We start from the raw sequence: 15847 nt of genomic DNA, 5'->3' as shown, positions 1-15847 counted from the left end.
CTGGAGGGCCGCAGTTTGACTACCCCTGATTTACAGACTCTGTTTATTAGTCAGTCAGTCACCTTTTATTGGCATAAAAATATATAAGACATATGAAAATAGGGTTTAAAATTTCAACAAAATAATACAATAGGCCATGGGGTTACATCACCGAGCAGATCTTAAAATGATTAAATAAACTATAAACGATAAAATACAAGGTAGGCAGCATATTATAAAAGCATCTTAGTTAAAACTCTGGCAACTAAAATGGTTACCTCTGGGTCTTTGTCAGAGAGCAGAAATTGCAAGGTCATCGATTTACTTACAGAAGGCTTGTTTCCCAGCAAAGCAACAAGGCTGTCATCCTGACACTGCTCATATAAAGGGATCAAAACTATACTGCAGGGGTAGTCAAACTGCGGCCCTCCAGATGTCCATGGACTACAATTCCCAGGAGCCCTTGCCAGCATTCGCCAGCGAATGCTGGCAAGGGCTCCTGGGAATTGTAGTCCATGGACATCTGGAGGGCCGCAGTTTGACTACCCCTGCTATACTGTGTGTGAACCAGATGAATCAATTTGGACTGAATCAAGAACGGTTGAAATCACCTTCTCCTTGCACATGCCCATTCAAGAATTTCTGCTTGACTCCCCAGTCCTCCAGAGCCTCCAGCAGAGAATCTCTGCCCCCAAGTTACAAAAAAAAAAAATCCTGCTTCTTCACTTCTTTGATTCACACAGTATGCAAAACAGAAGGGCATTCTTATAAAGGGATCAGAATGATGGTATGCGGGGGTAGTCAAACTGTGGCCCTCCAGAAGTCCATGGACTACAATTCCCATGAGCCCCTGCCCTGGTATAATGGATCAGCTCAACAGGTTGTTATAGCATGTTGCAGTGTTTGCTGTACATACCACCACCATCACCCGTTTTTTCTGCCATTCAATGGCTTTTTCCTTTCTAATCCTGTCTTTGGTATGATATGTGTCACATCAGACAGCTCTTTGCCTGTGCTAGCAGCTTTGTTGCCTTAAGACCATACTTGTATTTTCTCCAGTTCTTCTGTCCTGTCTCCCGTGCCTTGTTGTGTTTGCCTGAGGTCTTTGTTCTTTGACTGAAGGAGTTTTGTAGTATTTCAGAACCCACTTTGACTTCAGCGAGGAAGATGGACAATAAATAATTAATAGTAATCCTAACAATAGCTCAAACTAGCAAGTGGATTTTGAGTCTTTGGTTGGTTGGAGAGGTTCTCAAGGGCAAAGGGCAGGATTCAATCTGCCCCCTTCTGCATGCAAAGCAAGTGTTCTGACATTGACCTAATCGGGCCTCTCTCAAAATTCTTCTTTATTGGTGGAAAAGAGTGTCAACGGTCTCTTATCTTGTTCAGAAAATATTTCTCACCGGCCATGTCCTCTCATGTTTGGCAATACTGTTTCTGGACCTGTCAGGAAATCCCCACCCCCAGCCTTCTCCCGCTGACCTGTTTCCCATGAAAATGCATTTCAGTTATCTTGTCAGAGGAATACCACAGCTAGAGTACCGCATGAAGGCTCCTCCCACTGGGTATGCCAAAGCCTGTTGGGTAATTTCTTTGGAGATAAATAAAGCCAATTTCTTGCTCCATGCCTGCGTTACAGGTACATGAACAGAGACACAAAGAGCTGAAGAGAAACCATTGCTGGAGGAGGTAAGAAAAAGGTGAGTCTGCTGTCTGAAAAGACTGTTTGCATTGAGTGGTAGGAAAGAGAAGAGGGGAGGGATTCTTGTCAGGGAGAATAAATCACAGCAGACTCTGCTCCAATCAAGCAGACTGGTTCTCTCTGCTGAGTTCTGACTCTTTCCTTCATGGACATCGATTCTTGTAGCATCTCAGTTAGCGACAACCACCTAGAGAGAATTGGTGCAGTGGGAGAGCTAATTTTCATTCCCTCTAAGACATCTACACATTTCACATCTGAAATGCTGTAAATAAATAAAACTGGAATAATTGCCCCAGATCTTGAAGGGGTTCAGTCGTTCTAAGCCTCCACCTCTCCCCTCTGTGGAATGTATAGACCAGACCAGGTACTTCGGTCACCTTGTGAGAAGATAAGAGGCACTGGGAAAGAGTAGAATAGAGGAAGACCCAACATGAAATGGATTGACTCACTCACGGAATCCGCAGCCCTCACTTTGCACGACCCAAGGAAGGCTCTTAAGAATGGGGTACTTTCAGTTCATACGGTTTCCATCTGTTGGAAGCCACTTGAGAGACATATACCAGGCTCAAGAACTGATTTAAATGTGATGCTGCCTGAAGGAAATTCTTCTATGGGACTTGAGACTCAAAAGAGGACATCAATGGGGTTGTTTTTCCTTTCTTCTATGTTTGTATAGGAAGTGTTTTGCTTCTGTCCTCCTCCTTGGTTTTCGTTCCTGTGATTGAAGAGGTTTTGATGTCCAATAGGGCAGCGGTAGTCAACCGTGGTCCTCCAGATGTTCATGGACTACAATTCCCATGAGCCCCTCCCAGCAAAGGCTGGGAGGGGCTCATGGGAATTGTAGTCCATGAACATCTGGAGGACCACAGGTTGACTACCCCTGCAATACGGGATCCTGCAGAGTGGAAATAGAAATCTCCTAGATAAATTAATTTCTTCCTTAACACCAAGGATCAGTGTATTAACCATATTACCCTCTTATTCCTCAAACTCATGATATATCTGATCACCACAATCAAGAGGAGGGAGAGCTATGGAGAAATAGTTTGTATTGCATTGTTTCTTTTTTTGAGGAAGACCCAAAATTGAGATGGGTTTACTCAGTCATGGAATCCGCAGCCTTCACTTTACAAGACACAAGCAACGCTGCTAATAATACAGTATTAGGGTGGTTATTTTTTCATGCAGTTGCCGTACTTCAGAGCACTTAATACACGGACACCAGACAAAAGTCCTGCTTTAAATGTGAAGTGGGCTGAAATGAAAATTTGCTTCCTTGGAACAACGCAGGGATTGTTTCCCCTCATGTGGATATTTGTGGGAAGAGGTTTTTTTTTGCTTCTGTGCACCTCCTGGGTTTTCTTTCTTCTCACTGAAGGGGTCTGGATGTCCAGTACAGGACTCTTCAGAGGGGACATAGAAATCTCCTAAATAAATACATTTTATCCTTAACACTCAGGATGTTCGCCAATGCCAGGGTACTTATCATTCTGGCCTTCCTGTCAGAGGCACTTTATCCTAATAGCACATGTTTAACATCTTCATGCACCCTCTGGCCCAGCTGGTGTGGAGCTTTGGGCTGGGATGTCATCAGTACACTGATGACACCCAGCTCTATCTCCTGATGGGAGGCCGCCCGCATTCTCCCCTGGAACTATTTGCCAGATGTTTGGAAGCAGTGATGGAATGGTTCCAGCAGAGTCGCCTGAGACTCAACCGTTCTAACACGGAGGTCCTGTGGTTGGGTGGCAGGGGGCGGGATTAGAAAACATGCATACCCTCCCTGGCAGGGGAGCAACTTAAGACCATGCTCCAAGTCAGGAATCTGGGTGTGACCATTGACGTCTCACTTAGCATGGAGGCGCAAGTCAAGAAGGTAGCCAGGTGTTTTCCCCATCTTTGCCAGGCCCAGCTACTAGTGCCCTATCTGTCCCCCAAACACTTGGCCACAGTGATCCATGCGATAGTCACCTCCGGAATAGATTTCTGTAACTCGCTCTATGTGGGCCTGCCCTTGTCCTTGATCCGGAGACTTCAGCTGGGGCAAAATGCAGCTGCTAAGGTCCTCACTGAAACAGTCGGTGTGAACAAATGGAATGGTAGAGGACAGGAAGGCCCGGAGGGTCATTGTCCATAGAGTCATGATGGGTCGGACATGCCTTTGCAACTAACAACAACAACAACAGGGTCCTCACTGGTACACCTTGGAGGACCCATATCCAGCCTGTGCTGAGGCAGCTGCATTGGTTACCAAAACAAGAATTACTAAGAGGAATGATATAACAATTACGGTTCAAGGTACTGGCTTTGACCTTTAAGGCCTTAGGCGGGTTGGGACCCACTTACCTGCACCGCTTAACGCCCTATGCTCTCACAGGGTTTTACGCTCTGCAGATGATAATTTATTGATTGTTCCCATCCCCAGGGAAGCGTGCCTAGCCTCAAAAAGGGCCTGGGCCTTTTTGGTCCTGGCCTCAAACTGGTGGAATGAGCTCCCGGTTGAGCTACAGGCCCTGCGGGAGCTTATGGTGTACCGCAGGGCCTGTAAAACAGAGCCTTTCCACCAGGTTTACGGTTGAGGCTGGGGCCGGCGAGGTAGATCTACACCCCCGATCCAGGTATGAGTATTGCATCTACCTTCTTCCCCGCCTCTAATAGCAGGGGGTGGAGAGGGATTTCCGCCATGTTGGGGATTGTTTTTATTGGGTTTTTTGACTGGGGTTTTATGACTTGTAACCCGCCACGAGCCGGCTCGGGAGTGGCGGGAAATAAATCAGTAATAATAATAATAATAATAATAATAATAATAATAATAATAATAATAATGTGCCCCACAGTTCCAGGGAACCCGTGGTGTTGTATGGTTAGTCAACCTTCACACTGTGATTCCTCAGGGGTCTTTAAACTTATGAAGCTGTCAATTGCTTCCAAGTATCCCAGGGAAGGTTGCACTGGTGTTACAGCACCAATAACAGCACTAGTTGTGCTGTGCTAAGGCTCCACAAGCCCTTAAGCTGGCTCTGGCACTATGGGCCCTTCAAATCCTTGGACCCGGGCAGCTTCCTGTTCCTCAAACTCAGATCTGGCCTTCAGAAACAAGAGTAGGGTTAGCAACGGGAGAAATAACTTGTATAGTATTTTTAGTTTCTTCTGTCATGCTTCCCTTTCAGGTGCTGCAATGACCAGTCTCCTCCTTTGGTGGAGTTTCCTGGTCCTGTCCCTTCTGGGACCCAAGTCTTCTGCTAACGATGAAACCGTAGTGGTCACCAGCAGTGGCCGTATCCGGGGAAAGCATCTCCCAGCTGGCTCAGGAACAGTCACAGCCTATCTGGGCATCCCCTACGCAGAACCCCCCGTGGGGAAATTGCGTTTTCAGAAGCCTGTTCCCCATCAGCCATGGAGCCCCATCCTGGATGCCACCAACTTTGGCAATTCATGCCCCCAAATATTAACTTCTGGGATGCCTGGGGCTGAAATAGTCAATGCCAACACGCCCCTTTCGGAGGACTGTCTCTTCCTCAATGTCTGGATTCCCCATCCCCGGCCCTCCACACCAGCTGCAGTCCTGGTCTGGATCCATGGTGGTGGGTTCATTCACGGCACAGCTTCCCTGGCTATTTATAATGGAGCATTCCTAGCTGCTACTGAGAATGTCCTTGTGGTCTCCATGAATTACCGCCTGGGAGCTCTAGGCTTCCTTTCATTACCACCAGCTGCCCCCGGAAACATGGGCCTTTGGGACCAGCAGTTGGCCCTAAGATGGGTGAGGGAGAATGCAGCCGCCTTTGGAGGAGACCCCGCTCAGATAACCATTTTTGGCGGAAGTGCTGGAGGAGCATCCGTCAGCTATCACCTCCTCTCCCCGGGGAGTCAGCCACTCTTTGCCCGTGCTGTGCTGCAGAGTGGAACGGCCACCGCTCCCTGGGCCTGGGTGAGCCCTGAGGAGGCAAAGAGGAGAGCCTTGTCCCTGGCTGGGATGATGGGCTGTACAGAAGGGGAGGACACTGCCATAGTGAGCTGCTTGCAGGAAAAGAAAATGGAAGATTTTCAAACACACATGCTTCTCGTTGTGAATCACAAACCCTTTCTGATCCTTCCTTTCATACCGACAACAGATGGAGATTTCCTTCCTGATGACCCCCAGAAACTTGTGGAGTCCAGGCGCTTTCAGTCTAAGCCTATTATGATTGGTACCACCTCTGATGAAGGGTCCATTTACGTCTACTTCGCTGCTCCTTCGTCACATAAATTCAATGAAAGCCTCTTGACCTGGGAAGAGCTCTTGACGCTGCTGAACACAACTATATCCAACGCAACAGAAGACTTCATCCAATCCATTGCTTTGATGTATAGCAAAGCAGAACCAGAGGGCCCAGCACAAAATCGTTCTGTCCTGTCCCAGACCTGGGGTGACTACTACACTGTATGTCCTGCAAACAGAGTTGCCACAGCGACTGCAAAGAATGGAATCCCTGTGTATGCGTACACCTTCACCCATCGCACCAATGGCTCCTTCTGGCCTGAATGGATGGGGGCAACCCATGGAGCTGAGATCCCGTACCTTTTTGGAACTCAGGCAGTATTACCAGTAACTAATGGAACACATACGAAGGCTGAGTTAGAACTAATCACACAAGTGATGCAATATTGGGCAGAGTTTGCCAGAAGCGGGTAAGAGAACTGTTCACTTTCTTGTTTATTGGAGACATTTCTTATTAGTTAGTACATTATTATCCTTCCGTTCTTCCATGGGGCTTAAGTCAGCATCTACTTTAATCAACTAACAACCCTGTGAGATATATTATGTTGACAGCAGAGGGAGAGAGAGGGGGAGAGAGAGAGACTGTCCCTAAATCACCATTTTTCATGTCAGAATCAGGATTTTAATAGGGATTAACTGGGTCCAGCACTCTAGCCATTATACCATGCTGACTTTTACAGCATTGATTAGCAGGGGGGCATTTCTGCCAAGGAAGCTGTGACTCGCTTTTTCACTGTAAATATGGCCGCAGCCATTTTATTATACCACCCTCCAAAGCAGTGGTCCCCAGCCTGCGGGCCGCGGCCCGGCGCCGGGCCGCGAAGGCCATGGCGCCGGGCCGCAGCTCCCTCTCCCCGCCCCCCCCCCCCGCAGTAAAAAACTTCCCAGGCCACAAGCTTGCGGCCCGGGAAGCTACTTACTGCGGGAGGGCAGGGAGAGGGAATCAGGGCCGGGCTGCGCCCGTGCAGGCCGCGCCCGCGCAGCCCGATCCGCAGGCGCGGCCCGCGGGTGTGGCCCGAGCCATGGGCGTGGCTCGTGGGCGCGGGCGGGCGCGGCTCGATGCGCGGGCACGGCCCGCGGCCGCGGCCAGAAGCGTGGGCGTGGCTTCCAGGTGCGGTCCCCGCGGGCGCAGCCCGATGCCCTGCCGGTCCCCAGCCTAATAAAGGTTGGGGACCACTGCTCCAAAGGGTTGAAGAGCCTCTTGTGGCGCAGAGTGGTAAGGCAGCCGTCTGGAAGCTTTGCCCATGAGGTTGGGAGTTCGATCCCAGCAGCCGGCTCAAGGTTGACTCAGCCTTCCATCCTTCCGAGGTCGGTAAAATGAGTACCCAGCTTGCTGGGGGGTAAACGGTAATGACTGGGGAAGGCACTGGCAAACCACCCCCTATTGAGTCTGCCATGAAAACGCTGGAGGGCGTCACCCCAAGGGTCAGACATGACCCGGTGCTTGCACAGGGGATACCTTTACCTTTACGAAAGGGTTGGCGTGGAACAGTAAGAAGTCTGACCCCCTCAGCTCTTAGGCTGCTTAAGCCGAGGGTCCTTTGACGCCATGGGACCTGCTCCATCCCAGCCAGGACATTAGATCCTCCACACTCAGGAATCCCTCACCGGGAAGTGGCCCTATTGAGGCCCACCAGGCATCCACCTCACTCTGGTACCTCATGGGTCTCTCAGATCTCAGTCGGTCTCTTTAAGGAGACCCTGTTGGTAAAAAACAGAGGAGTTAATGGAATAAAAAATAGCAGAGTTATTGCATAAATGATGAGACCAGACAGGGCAGTTGTACTGTATATAAAAAAGACAATTTTACTATCTAAACAGGATAGGGGAAACTGGGAGACAAACACAAGAAACATATAACTTCCTTAGCTCCAAACAGGAGCTCTACACCTTAGCTGCTACATGGTGAAGATTCGAAATAGACCTGACTCTCTGCCTAAAGCAGAGCTCTTCTCAAACAAAGGGAGGAATCAGAAAGCATCTCTTCCTGCTAATCTTGTGGATATGACAAAAATGATTCAGGTAATGATCCCAGCAAAATACAGATCTGCATATCTAAACAGACCATTTTGATCCACTCTGCCTGTCCCCAGTAGCAACAACTATAAAAAAACAGTTTAATTCTTTGACTGACAGTCTGTGGTTGGCTCTTGCTAAGAGGCAAAGTCCAACAAACCCCTTCTCAAGAGTTAGCCACTGACTTCAAACAATACTAGCTCATCTCTAAGATAGATCTCTTTTTATCTAATGGTTTAGTCAACACATTATCAATCACGTTGTTAGTAGCACAATAGACAACATCAATGAATCCTTCTTTGAACTTCTCTCTTGCAATTGCTATCTTGATTGCGACGTGCTTCGTCCCATTCTTCATGTTCTCGCCTTTGATCACTGTGATGCAGGCTGCATTATCTTCATGCATTTTGACTGGCTTAGGTTCATGTATGCCAAAGTCCTTCAGTAGACCTATTCAAGTTCATTACAAGCATTGCAGGCTGATATGCCTTCTGCCACTGCAGTTGATCCAGCTATCAGAGGCTGTCTTTTCCTGGTCCAGTTGATCAGGTTCCCGCCGTAGAAGAACAAATATCCACTTGTAGACTTCTTTTCAAACTTGACTTCATGCCAGTTTGCGACCATATATCCCACTAGTTGTGGTTGTGCACATGGGGATATCTTCAACTTCAAGTCTGCACTTTTGTTGAGATGCTTTGCCATCCTTATTACAGCATTCCAGTCACAGCGATCAGGAGAGTTGACTTTTCTGCTCCAGATCCCTACTGCAGCTGTAATGTCAGGTCTGGTCACATTACTCAGGTATAACCACTTTCCAATGGCTTCTCTGTATGCCTTGTTGTTATCCAGTGGTTGTCCATCAGGTAAGGACATGTAAGCTGTATCTAGTGGAGTGCCAATTCCTTCTTCTTCTTTGATGCCCATTGACTTAACAAAGTCCATTATTTCATGTCTTTGGCTAAATAGAAGTCCACCATCTGCGGTCCTTTCCATTTCATTTCCAAGGTAGGTACTTATGTCACCTAGTTTCTTCACTTCAACATGTTTATTCAAGCATTCAATAATTTCTTTTGTTTCCTCTTTGTTTCCGCAGCATTAGAGTAAATCATCAACAAATACAAGTATGTATTAATATTGTCCATTTTTAATTCTGGAGTACAGTCACGGTTCTGCTGCTCCTCATTTGAATCCTTGTGCCAAGAGCATGTTTAAATGTTTACCTAAGTCAGAAATGTTACATAGAGAGATCTTTGGGATAGTTTGGAGTTACTTTGATAGCTCTCCTCTAATTTTTCCACATTTCTGTGGCTGATTTAGCAGTTAGGAACAGCCTTGTCTCAGAATCTTGAATTGCTCCAGAAATAAAATACATTACAGCGTAATTATCCATTTCAAACTGTTCATATTCTGGGGCATTCTCATCTGGAAAAATCTTTCTTTATAGTGTGTATTAATCCATTCATTAAAACATTATGTACTTTGAATCGCCACAAGATATAATTTTCATTGGTCGGAAATGGCAAACATTGGGTTGAAGAGGAATTTAATTTAGAAGTAGGTGTACTTTTGACTTCCTTGTTTCCTGCAGAATCAGGATTTCCTTCATTTGGGGGCAGCTGGCTGGCTGCTGACTGCTGGCTGTGTTCCAGGTCTCCACACGTACACACACAGCTCTTGTTTCCTTTTGCAGAAGTTCAGTGCAGGTCGTTTCTTGCTGCACAGCTAAAAATTAATCCGTCTTCTTCTTGCCAAAAAAAAAAAAATGAAGATGATCTCCAATAAAAAAAAAAATGCAAAAACATACTTTTTGCCTTCCTATTCTGTTCTAGCCCTTACGTCACTGCCAGGTATCATAAAAATCAAACATGAACAGGAAAAAAAATCTGGACCATTGTAACCTATGTTGAAAATAATAACTCTTAACAGTGGTTAACCCCACTAGCCACAACGGTAAACAAACAGTTTAACTCTTTGACTGACAGTCTGTGGCTGGCTCTTGCTAAGAGACAAAGTCTAACAGACCCCCTACCCCAGGGAGACCAGTATGCAAACTGGGCTCCCTGACAACAGCCTCTTACAATGCCTAATCGAACTGCAACAGAAAAACACAGGAACCACAACAAACTGAATATTGGAGGGAAACTGCTCGGCTGCCTAGGCGCGGAAGAGGGAGGACAGAGCATGTGGAGCCTATTAAAGGCACATGCTCACCTCCTGCCTCATGAGCACGCCACCACTGGCATGCCCAAGCCCAGCTTGCTGCAATGGCGGCCGCAGTGAGTTCCCGGCCGCAAATTCTTGTGGGCAATTATATTTTTCTTCTACCTTTCAATATTAAATTCCACGATAAGCAATGAAAGCATAACAAGAATTGCTAAGAGGAATAATATAACAATAATTCAGAAAGATTTTTTTTAAATCACATTACAGATGCTGCAAATAGTAAGTTTGCCATTACATAGATAATTAAAATTTGCTGGACTCTGAACCCAAAAGAAACTGGATCTTCAGGGAGGATATTCTACACCTGGGGCTTCCTGATAGAAAAGGCGTTTGCTCTGGTCATTGTCTGCCTAATGTTAGAAGTCAGGTTCACCAAAGTCACCACCTCTATGGGAGATTTTAAATGGCAGTTTGTGGAGCCTTTGACAAGACATGGATTCTTGGTTATAGGTTGACAGATGAAAGCTTTTCCAACTCTCACTAATGTTAATGTACTACTGTAACTACAATTGGAAACGCAATATGTAGCAGGAACCTTACCAAGGTATGTCTTTGACTAGCTTTGTTTTTTAATACTGTAATCCTCGAGTTTCATTGAGACACATAAAGTAGTAAATAAATAAATAGATGACAACATATATTGTATACCTTATACAGACCTCTGGCTTCATCGAAATCTGACTTCATTTTTTGCCTCCTGTCCAGCAATCCCACCCCATCAAATGTCAGTGAGAAAACATGGCCGCTCTATAACCCTGAGGAGAAGAACTTCTTTCGCATCAGCACAGAGCCGCCTCAAGTCATGACGCCCTCCCCCGCCCGGCACTGTGGTTTCTGGAATGTGCTCTCATCAAAGGCATGGAGGCCAAGTGAGTAGAAGCCCTGAATGGGGGAGGGAGACCCAAAGCCTTTCCCTGAGGTAGACATTCCCCCATAAGCTGTGGTTGGGTTGGAATCTTAGTCAGCCTAGAAATAAAATCATATTATGGCCATTCTGGAACTGCTTAGGATAGTAACTGAGCCCTTCCATTATAATCCCTGCACCCAAATTGGGCTGTGCCAGAAGTGTGTCAGGGGAAGGTGCAGGAATAGTCTTGGTTCCCTTTGCCTTCACCTTGAGTTGGGATGAGCATGAACACACAAAGCAAAATCTGCTGAATTTTGGTCAGTCCAGGGTCTGCGAAGTGATGTTCAGTGAGACATGGCCATTCTCCAGCTGTTCATGAAATGGAGACTTTCCCCAGAAAACCTGCTGTCGACTCCACCAAATTCTCAGGCAATGTTGGGGCTGGAATACACTCCTCCAACCTTAAGAACACCACTTGGGGCCCTCCAAAGATAGAGAAGCATTGCAGACTGCCAATCAGAGAACTTCCATTCTGGTTAACGAAGGTATTGTTTTTGACCTTTAAGGCTTTACGCAGCTTGGGCCATACTTAGCAACGGGATTGCCTACCTCCTTATGCCCCCCACAGGGCACTCCACTCTGCAGGTATGCCTGGCCTCGGCCAGGGCCAGGGCCTTTACGGTCCTGGTTCCTACCTGGTGGAAAGAACTCCCCTGAACGAGCTGTGGGCCCTGTCAGGACTCTCTAAGTTCCACAGGGCCTGGAAAACGGAGCTCTTCTGCCAGGCATTTGGTTGAGGCCAGGCGGGGATCCTGGGGTGTGTGATCGGGTCCTTCCCCCCCCCCCCCGGTTTCTGTGCATGGTGCTAGACAGCACCAGGAGCCCCCAGTCCAATCTGCACATAACTTAGAGGGTGTTGGGGGGAGGGTTGAAGGTTGGAGTCAATGGCATCATATCCCGCTGAGGTCCTTCTCCCCTACAGACTCCATCCCCTGATCCCCAGGAATTTCCCAACTTGGATTTTTGCCTCAAAAAACACACCAACAATCCTATCCCTTGCTGGTGACAGCAGGGAATGGACAACACTGGTTTTGGTGACCACAGGTTTGCTTCTGGTTTATGCGGTCTAATTCAGTGGGAGATTCATTTTTTGTGCTTTCTTTCTTGCCAGATCACCCTTCGGATCCTGCTATTCCAGCTAATCCAGAAGGCGATAAGAAGCCAGAAATATGAATTAAGGAAAATACATATGGTTGGAGAAAGAGGATGGTATTTGTTTGTTTGTTTGTTTGTTTGTTTATTATTAAACTTTTATACCACCAACTCCCATGATGGACAGGGATCTAAGGGGAAGGTGGTCGCCCTCACTGACTCTAGCAATTTGTCCACTTCAGTTAAAGAGAGCCTTCTGAAGCCATCAGACCTTAGCCCCCGTGATCACAGAGCTCCCAGTTCACATTTCGTATCACTCATGGCAGTAACTTCATGTTGGAGCAACAAGACTTTATCCGCAAGAAGACCTGCTAATGCCTTGCTAATGTCAACCCAGTATACTACTATTTTGGTGCCCTTTTTCCAAGGTGGTAAGCAATCAAACTACCTAAAATAATTGTGCCAGGTGAAAGCTTGTGGATGCGATTTCCATGGTGAAGAAATCACGCTTTGCCACTTTAACCACCATTTCATACGCCCTCATAAGTGCATGATAAGATGGACTGGAAGGGTGAAGCCGAAAGAAGCAGTGGACAACAGAAGAAATATCAGTTTATATTTTCATTCTTTTGCTTATATTTGTTTTTATTGACGAATTTTAAAACATAAAATCCATTAAACACATCCTCTCACCACTTCTTAGGCACAATCAAATCTCCAGTCATTTTGCTAAATTAACCTCCTGAGCTCCCCTTTGGCTTCAGCATCCCTTTGTTTCATGCAAACCTTGCCTTGGATTTGATGTGAAGATTGAGGAAGTCTGTCAATACACCCTGAATCTTCTTGAGAAAGAGTTTTGGGAATGGATAGTGAGGACTTCCTGGCTGAGGAAATCCTCTTTGTTGTGACATCTGAATCTGAGTGTTTCAACACACTAGAGCTAACCACAGTTCAATCCTAGAATGGAATCGGGGCAAGAAACACATCTATTATGGTATCAGAGGGCAATTTAGCAAAGCTACTTATAGAATAGTTTCATGGATGCTGGGACTTTTTCTCAGCATCTGATAGATAATTTGTATATGTAAGATGTATGATGCTGTCTTGCCAGGTCAATGTGACAAATGGTTCTTTTATTAGGATTTGAAAGCAATAAGCACACTGGTGTAGAGGTAGATGAGTTGTGATCTATTTGCTATAATTAGCAGGCAACTGCAACATAGATTTTCGCAGTTACATCAATCAGCATCAAATCCAATCCCACCCTTTCATACTCACCTAATAAGCAGTCTCTAATCTCTAATCAGCCACTGGTAGCCCGGTCAGCAGCAGAAATTGTGACCCCTGGCCTGGGATGTGCAGCGTCTGGGCCCAACCTACACTGAGCTACTACAACTAGAAGCCCCAAACAGTGTGAGTCTGAGGGGGGGGGTGTCTCTTACTACCCAATACGTCATATTAGGAGTTATTAATAATAATTTTTAAAAAGAGGCCTGTGAAGTCTTCCAATTATAACGCACCACCTGTTGTTAACGAGTTGAACAATGCCCATGCAGGCACAAAGTGGGTCTACACTTGAGGCTAAAGTTGGCCTACCCGCACGCTCAACATAGGCAGTCATTGGCAGGGGAAGGAGGAATGTCACCAGACAATATGAGAAGCCAATGCTGCAATTGTAATGTCGGGCAAGAGCGCATCAAAGTATGGGGTACGAGTTTTCTAGGATGGCTTCAGCACCTTTCCCTTAGCTCAGGGGTTGTCAACCTGCGGTCCTCCAGATGTCCATGGACTACAATTCCCATGAGCCCCTGCCAGCAAACATTGGCAGAGGCTCGTGGGAATTGTAGTCCATGGACATCTGGAGGACCACAGGTTGACTACCCCTGCCTTAGCTTACATGCTGACCTGCTGCTGCAATATCTGTACTGCTTTTCAGCAAACTGAACTTGGCCTTCTCAAACAACTCTTGTATTATTTACAGACTCTGTTTATTAAACTCTGCCATCCTTTCTCTGATAAGCAGTTCCAGTTATCTGACTGACTTCACGTCCGGTGGCACCTGCCTGAAGCCAAACATCACCACCACCACCATCACGTTATTCAATTAAACACCGGGCCCCTCCGTGTACCCCATTGCTATATTCCATGTACCCAATTGCTAGCCCAAACTAGCCCTTACAATATCCACGTTAACCCTTCTGATGGAATGAGGGTGTTTAAGCATCACAAGGGTACAAATGAGGAATTGACTTAATAAAAGGAGGGAAGAGGTTTTTAAAAACAAACTTTATTTACTCATGTCTGAGAACAAAAAGAAAAGCTCAAGGAGCTTCCAATCCAAAATGTGTCCTAAGAAACAGAAGCAGAGATGGAGACAAACAGGAAACGAAGAGGAGTGCATTTCAAAGGGTGTGCTCACTGCAGCCAACTGATTTATTGGGGCATAAAGGTTCATTGACCCCTTTTAATGATTAATCTGCTTAAACCCCTTTTAATCAGATATGTTGTGCTGTGGAGTGCAAGCACCATTAATACATACTAAAGTACACTTTTTAATTGGCATAAAAGGTAAAGGTAAAGGTATCCCCTGTGCAAGCACTGAGTCATGTCTGACCCTTGGGGTGACGCCCTCCAGCGTTTTCATGGCAGACTTAATACGGGGTGGTTTGCCAGTGCCTTCCCCAGTCATTACCGTTTACCCCCCCAGCAAGCTGGGTACTCATTTTACCGACCTCGGAAGGATGGAAGGCTGAATCAACCTTGAACCGGCTGCTGGGATTGAACTCCCAGCCTCATGGGCAGAGCTTCAGACTGCATGTCAGCTGCCTTACCACTCTGCGCCACAAGAGGCTCTTTTTAATTCACATACATGCACATAAATACTTGAGGAATTTTCCTAAATGTAGAGAGGGGGAAATAAACCACCGGTCCCAAAAAAACAATGAAATGTAGAAGGGCACAGTGAACCCCTACAAGTGCAACAAGAAGTGGGAAATACTCTTTTCCTAACCCAGTTTCTAATTTGCCCTTCGGGAACAAGCAAAGCAGGAGCAGAAGAACTCCAGCAGATCTTGTTTAATGGGTCTTCCTAGATCACATATCTTCTTTAGCCTCCTTTCAGTCTAGCTTCAGGCAGTATGCAGGTTGTGCTGGTGGCCTTAGCTGACCTCTGTCAGAATGTAGACCAGGGCTTTGCCTCTTTGTTGCTCCGACTGGATTTATCAACAGAAGAGAAAGGGGCGGTTTGCAGTAAGAATACACCAACAAAGCGGAAAACCTATCTCACGGCTAGTAACGATTGAAACATTTTAAACAATAAAAGAGTTTTCAAAAAATACCAATATTGTACTCTTTATTTTTATGGACCAAACCAAAATGTTGTCTAGCTGTGCTCCGTTTTCAGAGATTACTTTTCATCAATGGTTATGTCCTAAATCATAAAACAGAATTAATATATTACAATAGTTCCATATTCATACCAAAATTTATGTCATCAAAATTATGAGTTATCATACCTCTCTTTACATGATAATTGCGTGCTCTCTAAGGATTTTCATTCAATGAATTGTTCCTTAAAAGATACAAACACACTTATCTATATACATAATTAAGTCATAATGCTGACTCATATAAAGTTACTTCACATGAAAATGGTACAATACCTTAT

General features: G+C 46.0%; 1 protein-coding gene across 2 annotated transcripts; it reads left to right on the top strand.

Annotated features, from left to right (window-relative positions):
- The first annotated feature begins 1530 nt into the window (after positions 1-1530).
- LOC143831561 (cholinesterase-like) lies at positions 1531-13935 on the top strand. 2 transcript variants are annotated; one of them, XM_077324643.1, is made up of 4 exons: positions 1531-1679; positions 4852-6352; positions 10887-11050; positions 12200-13934. In XM_077324643.1, the coding sequence occupies exons 2-4, from the start codon at positions 4860-4862 to the stop codon at positions 12259-12261; spliced, it is 1719 nt and encodes a 572-aa protein (XP_077180758.1). In that variant the 5' UTR covers positions 1531-1679; positions 4852-4859; the 3' UTR covers positions 12262-13934. The 2 variants fall into 2 exon arrangements, with proteins under 2 accessions (XP_077180758.1, XP_077180759.1); XM_077324644.1 differs by having other exon boundaries at positions 1550-1668; positions 12200-13935.
- Positions 13936-15847: the final 1912 nt, after the last annotated feature.

Source organism: Paroedura picta, chromosome 3 (genome assembly GCF_049243985.1).
Source record: "Paroedura picta isolate Pp20150507F chromosome 3, Ppicta_v3.0, whole genome shotgun sequence".
NCBI classification, from domain to species: Eukaryota; Metazoa; Chordata; class Lepidosauria; order Squamata; family Gekkonidae; genus Paroedura; species Paroedura picta.
This window is presented reverse-complemented; position numbering and strand designations above follow the sequence as displayed.